This window comes from Lycium ferocissimum, chromosome 11, assembly GCF_029784015.1.
Source record: "Lycium ferocissimum isolate CSIRO_LF1 chromosome 11, AGI_CSIRO_Lferr_CH_V1, whole genome shotgun sequence".
NCBI lineage: Eukaryota > Viridiplantae > Streptophyta > Magnoliopsida > Solanales > Solanaceae > Lycium > Lycium ferocissimum.
In genome coordinates, this window is record NC_081352.1 from 26,415,317 (window position 1) to 26,426,176 (window position 10,860).

At 34.9% G+C, this 10,860-nt stretch overlaps 1 protein-coding gene and 1 long non-coding RNA gene across 3 annotated transcripts; both read left to right on the forward strand.

Annotated features, from left to right (window-relative positions):
- The first annotated feature begins 703 nt into the window (after positions 1-703).
- LOC132036203 (protein MID1-COMPLEMENTING ACTIVITY 1) lies at positions 704-8,701 on the forward strand. 2 transcript variants are annotated; one of them, XM_059426475.1, is made up of 8 exons: positions 704-817; positions 1,238-1,841; positions 3,560-3,975; positions 4,112-4,221; positions 6,860-6,931; positions 7,773-7,879; positions 8,204-8,297; positions 8,469-8,701. In XM_059426475.1, exons 2-8 carry the CDS (start codon positions 1,434-1,436, stop codon positions 8,519-8,521), a joined length of 1,260 nt encoding a protein of 419 aa, XP_059282458.1. In that variant the 5' UTR covers positions 704-817; positions 1,238-1,433; the 3' UTR covers positions 8,522-8,701. The 2 variants fall into 2 exon arrangements, with proteins under 2 accessions (XP_059282458.1, XP_059282457.1); XM_059426474.1 differs by lacking the exon at positions 704-817 and having other exon boundaries at positions 1,164-1,841.
- Positions 4,228-5,196, forward strand: LOC132036204 (uncharacterized). Its single transcript, XR_009409537.1, has 3 exons — positions 4,228-4,520; positions 4,571-5,096; positions 5,162-5,196. It is a non-coding gene; the product is annotated as an uncharacterized LOC132036204 (long non-coding RNA).
- Positions 8,702-10,860: the final 2,159 nt, after the last annotated feature.

The window sequence follows — 10,860 nt, forward strand, 5'->3', positions numbered from 1 at the left end:
ATCCTGGGACCCGAAAAAACGGTTAAAATTAAAATTTTTCTCGCATGTGTGTAATTTGTACAATATATATCATATAGAGTACTATATTTTATGAAAAATTTGCATTCGTTATCACAAATTTTTGCTCCCCTGTGTATACATGTATAATATATGATGTTAATGTAGATATGTGCTGGGCTAATGTATGGCTGCATATGATGTGATTGGACCAAATTACAGGTTTATCTTGGAAAGTGAGGTTAATTCAGGTAATCTTGTTGGAATTTTAATGATTTTATGTTGAAAAACTGTTTCTTGCTTTTCCATTTTGTTGTTGTGATAAAATGACTAGTCAAAGAGTATCTTTTTCATTATTGTTTTGCTTCCTTTGGCCTTTATCTCTTTGTTGAAATGGAAAGTGAGAGTTTTAATGAACTATGGACTGTCTTTGAAAGCAGTTTGACTCATTTCGAACTTAATTGCGGCTGATCAGGATCTTCATTTAGTTGCAAAATCTGTTGCAAGTCGGCCGAAAATAATTACGGGTGCTAGCCAAAATAGACAAAACCTAAAGACTGATGGTGTGTATTGTTTGTATATTTTGTGAATACAATACGTATATTATATGTATATTTATACTTATTGACTTATTTTTGAACTTACATGGAAAGTGAGAGGTTTAATGAAGTATGGGCTATCTTTGAAAGCTCTTTGACTTATTTTTGAACTTACAAGGAAAATCAGTAGTTGCAAGATTTGTTGCAAGTAGTGCTCCTTGGTGGTCTAGTAGAATTGTAGAAAGCTGATTATGTGGGGAGCTTTTAAGAGGACATTGCAGGTTGAGCATCTATTTCTCGTCCATTATTTGAAGGGATTTTTTCATTATTGGCCAGTCGGCCTAAATTAATTACGGGCGCAAAATGTACAAAACCTATATACTTTTTATGTATATTATGTGTATATTATAATATACATAATTTTCCGTGAGCCTAGGGTCTATCGGAAACAACCTCTCTACCTCCCAAGGTAGGCGTAAGGTCTGCATACACTTTACCCTCCCCAAACCTCTCCAAGTGAGATTACACTGGGTATCTTGTTGTTGTTGTTGTATTATATGTATATTTATACTTAATGTACAAAACCTCGCTATTATTCTTTTGAGCGGTCCAAAAATGTAATCATCCCCCTTTTTTTTAATGAGGATAGTGTCAGGGTCAGTTGAACGCACATTGACTAAACCACGGACTTCTTGCTACAGACAACAAGCATAGGAGAATTCAGAGATCAACTTGTCCAAGAATAGGGAAAAGATCAAGCTTGGGAAATTTGACTAGTTTAATACCTTAGAGTTTTGAGTGAGGTGCTGTTTGTATTATGGTCATTCTCTTGATACGGGCATGTGGTTGTAGTTGAGTATATATAAGGGGTTGACGGAATAATCTGCAATTGAGAAAATGGCTACGTGGGAAAACTTTGGGGAAATTGCAAATGTTGCTCAGCTTGCTGGCCTTGATGCAGTGAAGCTAATTGGGATGATCGTAAAAGCTGCAAACACAGCTCGGATGCACAAGAAGAATTGCAGGCAGTTCGCGCAACATCTCAAGTTAATCGGTAATTTATTGGAGCAGCTTAGAATTACAGAACTCAAGAAGTATCCTGAAACCCGCGAGCCATTGGAATATCTTGAAGATGCATTAAGGAGATCTTACATTTTGGTTAACAGCTGCCAGGATCGGAGCTATCTTTATCTGTTGGCTATGGGATGGAACATTGTTTACCAGTTCCGGAAGGCTCAACATGAAATTGACCAATATTTGAAGATCATTCCTCTTATCACGCTTGTGGATAATGCTCGAGTCAGGGTACTGAAACTCTGCTCTCTATACCCATATCATCACGGATTAAGCTTTACATGTCTTCATAATCTATTTTATAACATTCGTAATCCGTCCCATGCCTATGTATTTGTTCTTATTTATATATTATTGAATATGATAGGTGTCTAGTCATGAATTCATGATATGAAATTGGAACTATTTGTCCGTCATTGCATCATTTGATGTTGGTCTTATACCCAAAGCTATAATATGAGGCTTTTCTTTCCTGCTAATCTTGCACGTATTTCCTATCATATGATCTCACTAGGATTGTTGGTTAATTACTATTCAATCCTTGTTTTCTGATGCTAAGCAGATTTATTTTTGTCTTAAATAATGTGTGGAAGAACAAGTTTACTTACTTTAATCTGTAACACGTGTAAAAGACCTGGATGTCTTAGCATCATGAAGCCAAATACCAACAACATTGTTTTTTTTTTTCCTTTATCAAAAAAATAAAATAAAATAAAATACCAACAATATTGTCAGTAAATTCAAGAGTATATTCTTACGTTAGTTTACCTTTCAAAGTATATATAAAGTGTGATCAATTAGGACAGAAATTTGTGCATGATAGTTTCTTAAATATTTTGGTTCCTGCATAATAGATGGCTCTGATAACTTGTTCGTTTTGCATAAGATTATCAGGTGTTGTCACGTGTGAGTAATGTGGACTAGTTCAGTGTACCAGATGATGGACAAATACCATGAGACATTAGTATAATAGTATGAAGCAGTTTCTCCTTAGGAATAAGGTAATCCCAGTGACGCACAACAGTCTAGAGTTGGAATTCATAGTAACCTGTTATCACTTGATTTTTGTGTGTCTTCAACCTCTCTATTCCGCCAGGTTACACACTCTTATTCTCTTGTCTCCACTTCACAGGTTATGAACTAAAGTCAAGGAGTAGGACATTATAGAGTAACCTTTATGAACTAACTAGAATGTCTGTCTGTTATACAGCATTTTAACAGTCATTGGTTACCCTTTTAATGAAAAAGTTAGTTCGTAAAACGAATGTCTATCTGGATAACTAATATCTTCCAACACCCAAGTGTGTGACCTAATGGTCTAGGTCAAGGCAGTGTGGGCAAACCTTGGAAACCAAAGTTCATAATATCAGCAGAGACAAAAGATATAGGGTTAGTTCTTCCCATCAGCCTAAGCTTTGGTTGACAGAGTTACCCAGTACATGTACTAGTGGGAGGTAGAAGGTACCCGGTGGAATAGTTGAGGCACGTGCAAGTTGGTCCTAACCATTGTCAATAACTAATCTCTCCTAAGAACAAGAATTAGAGACCAGACCCCTTAGCATTCTTAAATAGTGAAGCTATTTTGTGTCTGTTGCAATGATCAAGGGCCAGTATTGTCTTATTTCTTGTTTTACATCCACTTTAAAAAAAAATGTTTACCATACCTTCCAAGACAACAGTTTCTTATCAAGTTTTAGCATGAGAGAAATTGTAACTGGAAGACAGATGCATCATTACAATAAGAGTAATCTGCTCACATGTAATCTGTTTGTCTTCTACTAATATATCTATTTAAGTATGCGCCTAGCTTGGTTTGTCCATTACTGCTCAAAATTGGAAGGAGTAACCAGCGCTTTGACTTAATCATTTACACATGTACAATTGGTGTGTCGTCGGTATCCGTTTCTACCTTCAAAGTTGATAAATCATTTTGTTTCATATATTGGCAGGAGAGATTTGAAATCATTGAGAATGACCAGCGTGAATATACTTTGGAGGCTGAAGACATGAAGGTGCAAGAAGTCATTATGAAACGAGATCCCTCTAAACATGATACAGTAGTATTAAAGAGGAGCCTTACCCGTTCCTACCCAAGCATGGCCATCAATGAGGCAATTCAAAAAGAGAATGAAAAGCTTCAGCTAGAACTGCAACATTCACAAGCTAATTTTGATGCAAGTCACAGTGAACTCATTCAGCATCTTCTCGATGTCACAGAGGTAGTTGCAGCTGAGTCTCTTTCTGAGAAGAGTTCACCCAATCAGCCTACCAAAAAGTTGGAACATAGTCACTCAGATGTCGATAGTGACAAGGAACACTATGACAAAAGTTACAGTAAGAGTGATGAAAAACAGTTAACTTCAAGGTAGACATTCTTTATAAATAGTAGTGATCTTCTCACAAAATGTGAAAGGAGTCGTAACAAAAATAAGAGTTTAGTAGTTTAGTGCCTATAGTCATTTCACTCAATCATTTTCATTTTTATGTATATTTATCTGCAGAATTACTTCTTCAGTTTCATCGCAACGTGAACTGCTGTCTTCAAATGGTTCACTTCGATATGAAGAGTGGCATACAGATCTGTTGGGCTGCTGTTCAGAACCTCTCCTATGTACATTTAACTACACTTTGCTTTACTATTCTTTATGTTACATTACTTTGTTTCATCTCTTATTTCTTTTTTCTTTTTTCTTTCCTATTCTGCTTAAAGGAAAGATATGCAGTTTCTTTAATGGATACTTATACTTCGTGAAATGTCTAGAATAGCCAATTTTGTGCAGACAACTCCATTTCCTGTGTTCATGTGCTTATATTAACTTGTCCAATTTTGCGTATGATCTTGAGGAGATATTTTTGTTATTATTGGTCAAAATGAACAATATATTCACTCCTTCAATCAGACCCCACATGGTGGGATTATACTGGGCTTCTTGTTGTTGTTGTCAATCAGAAACTAGAAGTTTAATTATGACCTGATGTTTAGCTTTTGTAACTAGCTCCTATGTTTTTTTTTTTGATGATTTGGGTTGAAACGAACAAATGGATACTTGTTGGTCGTGGAGAAACTGAGGCCGAGGATTAAGAGCTATTTATTTTTTCATTTGTATTTTTGGTGCAGAGAAAGCATTATTACTATATAGTGGTAGTTGGATAGATATTCAGAAAGCTCAATGCTGAACTAATATAATATTAGTCACCATCAACAACATACCTAGTATAATCCCACAAATGGGGTCTTGGGAGGGTGAGGTGTACGCCGACCTTCCCCCTACCTTTGTGGGGTAGAGAGGCTGTTTCCAGTAGGCAATATATTTGTCACCATTATGGTGCAAATTAATAAATATCTTTTGATTCATATCTCAGGAGAAGTCAAAGGTAGTATTTGGATGGGTGAGGGTAGGGATTCCATTTTGGGCCTGTAGTACGCCAACTAGATCAAGATAGAGGAGTTCCTTAATCAGCAGCAGTATTAACAAATAAAGAACTGTAGAAAGCTGGATGTACATATAAGCTTTTACCAATTAAAAAAAAAAAAAAAAAAAAAAAAAAAGAAGAAGAAGCAGGATGTACATGTAAGCAGGTTATGTAGTGTTTCTCAGTGGCAGAAACAGATTAGGGTGTCTATAGAGGGAGGGATCTGTAGACTTAAGACAGAGATTGGCGGATATATTGTATATATTGGTATACTCTCAAACTTGCATGTCAGTCCACAAGCAAATGACTGCACCTTAGAGCCAATAATAGACGTGCCAGCATGCAAACAAGGTTTTGATGCCAGCTGGAAAAGACAATTGGTGAGAAATGTTAGGTTTAGTCCCATGCTTACTATTATTAGTCTTGGACTAAACATCCCTTTTCAATTTCCCAGTTAGCATTTGAGATGTATAACAGCAAAAGTGGGTTATAATCACCAGGAAAATGAAACTTTGCCAATACGTCCAAATTTATAATCAAGGTGAGGTACCTCTTAAGCAAAATGAGAAATGTGAGAGTTCCTAGCTCTAAGCAGGGGTGACAAACAACTTCATATAGGCTTAGTTGAGTTAAACGAAAATTGAGGTTTCGCATAGTCTTTTTTCTTTTTGACTGGTAAAGGTTTCCATAGTATAGTTTCCTCTTTTGTTGGGTATACTACGTTGAATTGTGCATTTAAAAAAAAGAGAGAGTGAGACGAGGAAATTGGATAATAGTGCATAGAAGCATAATCCTTAAGACACCTCTACCTATGGATGGAATATTTGTTCTATCATATACTATGGTGATTTTGTTTCTCCTTTTTCAAGTCCAAAGAATGAATCAGTTCTTCTTTCTTTATACATTTGCTTTGTGATATTCTGAATTTCCCCGAACCTTGCATAAAGTTTGATTTTACCTGGGTTTACTAGTTTAATTTATCTGTTACATTCTTCAGTTTGGAGTAACTTGGAATTCTTGACACATAGTAACATATAGGATAATTTATACATTTATGAATACCTTCTCCATGTTAGGAACAGAATATGTGTTTGTCACAACTTCACATTTGAATCATGATCAAGTTGTCAATAGCACATATATTTACTCCTGAGAAAGAACTAATTTTAGTTAGAATGTTGTTTGTGTCATTCTTGTTAGAGACATCATTTCTATTCTAGCTGGCTACGGCTAGAGGGATTCCAATGGCTGAAAGAGGATACTGAAGTAAAATTGTCTTTTCTTACTGTGATCACTTTGTCCTATTATTACTGCTGTTTTTGCTATTGTTACTAAAGCAGGAATACATTGTGAATCCATGACTGCAGTCTTCTGGTGGTCATGTGATCTTTTTGTATAGATAGGTACTATGCTGTAGTCTGTTCTATCATTTCACATACTGAATATCCTTTATTTTTAGGAGAATCCTGAAATTAGTTGATTGCCTGACTTGTTTGTTTTCATATTCATAAAGTTATTTCCCCTATTTTCTGATTTTTACTGTGTAAGTTAGTTCAAAGATTATATTGGCAGGGAAGGCAATTGTGCTTATGAACTATTCTTCACTCCAAAGGAAGATTATTTTGGCATCTTAACATATCATCCTTCTAGTTCAACCCAATTCATTTTTTTGTTTACTTTGTTTTTGCTCTTTACTATCTAAGTAATGAGAAACTAATTGTTATTCATCCTTGGAGCTATCAATATATTTTCGTACAATGTCAGTATATTGTACTAGTTAATAGTGTCTCTTTACTCTTTGAGAAAGGTAACAATCGTCTCTCTTTACTTTGCAGGCATTAAAACCTTTTTCTTTCCTTGTGGTACATTTTCTAAAGTTGCCAGTTTTGCAGCCAACAGACACATATGTAAGTGGTTTTATGGTTGCCTGAAACTTTCTTGTCCTGTCACGGGTGATTAAAAAAAAAATTATGGTCATTTTTTAGTTACTTAGTGTCAATATTCTTTTCTTTATTTTACCAGAAATGAATAAAACGGTCAAGTTAGCAACAACATTTATTTTTGCAAGTTACTATATTAGATTACATTCAGAACTAGCAGTTAAAGTGCTGTACGCTGCAAGAACATATATACTTTGTTTTGTTGTTAATTTAACTAAACTGTCTTGGAGATGTCGGAGAACTGGTTAATCCATCTTTCATTTGCTTTGCCACCCTATTTGTTTCCAAGAGCGAACAGTTTTGAAAAGAACACAGTAGTTTAAGCCCATAAACCTATATGAAAATCTTTATATAATCGATGTGGGACATTGCATATCCCGAACATGCTGCAGGACAAAAATAAATATATAAAAGTGTTGTATCTCTAAAATTTTACTGTTTCACATTACACATTTCACACAATTCAACAATCATGGTAGCAGAGGTTTTGTATTTGAGACTTTATCAATGCCCATCAACAAAGTAATTCCACGTCCTTGGCATAAGTAGTATTATGAGGCGTCATGTGATAGTTTTAGCGCAATGTACCCCTATAATAAATAAATGGATCCCCTCCCCCCAAAACAAGTTAAGTGGTAGATGAGACAATTTGTACCGTTACGTTGTGGTTGACGTAGTTCAAGACTATTAGCAATCCCTCTAGGAAAAACAACTGATGTGGGACATATCTCTAACAGCCTTTGATGTTTATTCATGATTGATACCCTTTGGATATCTCAAAAGTAACTTTTTACTGTGTTGGATGCAGCTTCAGCGGACGCTTGTAATGAATTAATGGCTTACTCGTTGATACTGTCCTGCTGTTGTTACACTTGCTGCATCAGAAGGAAACTTCGAAAAAAGCTAAACATCACGGTAAATACCCTATCTCCCGCAGCTAAATATTAGTCCCGAAACTAGAATTAGATTGGCAAACATAATATCCCTAAATAGGAAATGATAAGTAGACTTACAAATACTTTCCGCAAGCCCTTCATGCGGAAAGAAAGTCCTCTCCATGCGGAACGGATGAATAAATTCTTCTGAATATTCCTTTTCTTCATCATGTTGAATTCCTTGATAGAATTTGAAAATTATCAAAGGACAAAGACAACTAGTGATGTACAAGTACCTTCATACATAAACTGGCTTTAAATTTAACTGAAATCTAGATGCTCTGCTGTTATTGTTTCTTTTTAGGGAGGCATCATAGACGATTTTCTTTCACATTTAATGTGTTGTTGCTGTGCTCTTGTCCAAGAATTGCGTGAAGTGGAAATACGTGGGGCTAACGGTATGTTTTACTGGAATCTCAAACTCCCTATTCCATATGTTTTTTCTATATTAGCGAGGTGCAAATGGAAGATGTCTGTGTATATGTTAACATTTGTGTGTTGCACTAAGCTCATTTTACATAGATTTATCCTTCACAAATGATGCAGATGTTCTATGCTACATCATGCAGGTACAGAGAAGACGAAAACGAGCCCCCCGCCCTCTCAATTTATGGAATCTTAGGAAATTGAAATTGGTGTCTTGGAGCTAATAAGCATATTAGAGTATTATTTGCATCAGTTGATAGATGGAGTATAGGTTCTCTCCGGATTTAGAATCGTTCTGTAAAGTAATTCTTAGTAATCCAGATCTAATATGTACAAAACCTATAGTTTTCAATGGTTCATTGTTAATTCATTTGCTTTTGGCAATGTTTAATTTAACAGGCCTAACTGAGCACCAGTGATATGAGAGGACAACAATGTTAGCCATGAAGCTAATCCATCTTTGGAATAATGAGCCTGGATACAAAATCATATCTTGCACGAGTGCAATATGTATCCGACATGGCTAACAACCGTTCATCCTAAATTGATTAGTTTTAAATTTGTGTTATCACACTACAATCTTCTTTTTTCTATTCAGGTTTGGAAGTAAGAAGAAGATCATGGTACAATAACATCATTTGTTTGAACAATAGTTCAAATGGACCTTCATTAAACTAAGACATTTTTGATAGACGAGGAGAAGGTTATATAATTGCAAGAAAATGACAAAAAATGGCCCCTTATGTTTGGGAGTAGGTTCAACGTAGTCCCTTAGATATATTCCTGAGCAGTTTTAATCTTTTAAGTTTGCCAAAAGTGAACACTGTTGGTGTCCGTTAATTATTTTAACAAACTTTTTGTTAAATTTTAGAGGGACCACGGAAAAGAAACATTAGGAAAATCTCGTCAAATCCTAGAAACTGTAATACAAAAATTGCACTAGATACCAAAATAGACCAAAAATAATAGTTGCACTTTAAAAAGTTGCTTCACACTTTATGAATACATCAAAAATAACATAAACCTTAAAAATTACATCTCTAAATAAGGTTCTGGAAAAATCTTTCTTTTCACAGTTTCTTTAAATCTAACGGATAAAATTCGTTAAATATTGATGGATATAAGAAGTGATCGACAATTTAAAAGGATCAAAACAACACTAGGGGTGAGAGCTTCAAAAAGTCTACAAAAATGATTTATTTGGAAGAAGCAAGTGATTAACTTGGACTCGTATACAAGGGTGTGACCTAGTGGTCAATGAAGCGGGTTGAGACCGAAGAAATTTCAAATTCAAATCTCAGTGGCGGCAAAATTAGTAGGTAATTTTCTTTTCAAGTCTGATGAACAGAATTATCCGTAAAAATGATTAGCTTAGACTTGAAAGAGAGGTGTACTAGTATTCGAGAAATATGAAAACACCAAAGATACACAGAGAGATTGACTAAAAGTTAAATCTGGATACATGGAATTGAAGAAGAAAATTGGGATAGTAAGACTCCAAAGCGGATACCGAATGAGAAACAAAAAATATATATAATATGCATAAATAAATTTTTAAATAGTAGATTCTTGATCTTATCTGTTTTTATTAAGATCAAGACGTTTGTATCTTAATACACATTTGAATTCAAAGATATGCATTAATATTTAGATGTCTAAATCTTAATGCACATCTTGATATTAAAATGTTACATTAAGTATTAAATAATTAAGATTGATTGTTTTCTCAATAATTGAATGTCTAAAACTTGCATTTATTAAAATTAATAAATATAAAATTCAAATCAAATGGTGCTTGTGGGGGCTAATTGTGATAGTGTTGGCTAATGGTGGTGGTTGTGGGTAGTAGCTAATGGTGATGGTAGCTAAAGATAGTGATTAACAATGGTTGTTGACAATGAGTTAGTGGCGATGGCGGCTGATAATTATAGTGGATGATATTGATAGCTAATGATGACAGCGGTTGGCACTACATAGTAATCTGGTGATTAACTGTTGGTAGTAATTGGTAGATGTAATAGCAGTTGGTGGTAATGACTGTAAATGGTAGCTAAAGGTGTTGGACAATTGATTGTGGTGATTAGTAATGGTGGTGGTGGTTGTTGCTAAATTGGTTAAATGTGGTAGTCGATAATGGCAAGAGATGATGCAATTAATGGTCAAAGTAGATGGAGTACTGGTGAACTGCTATTTTGCAGAAGTAGACATCCAAATGAGAATTTGCTATAAATTTTACTCCCTCAGTCCATTTTCACTTCTGCACGTTTGACTTGATACTTCCCCTAAGAAGTAATTAATAAAATGACAATTTACTATATCATTCTTTGAATATAATAAATTTAGGGTGTGTTCAGAATGGAAGAAAACATTTTCCAGAAAATGTTTTCCAATTTTCTCATGTTCGTTTGGTAAAAAATTTTGGAAAACATTTTCTTTAGGAAAACAAGTTCCCTAAAAATGGGGAAAATGACTTCCCTAATAAAAGTAGGGAAAGCAAGTCCACAATGCATTCCACCAACCACCGAACCATCAAAC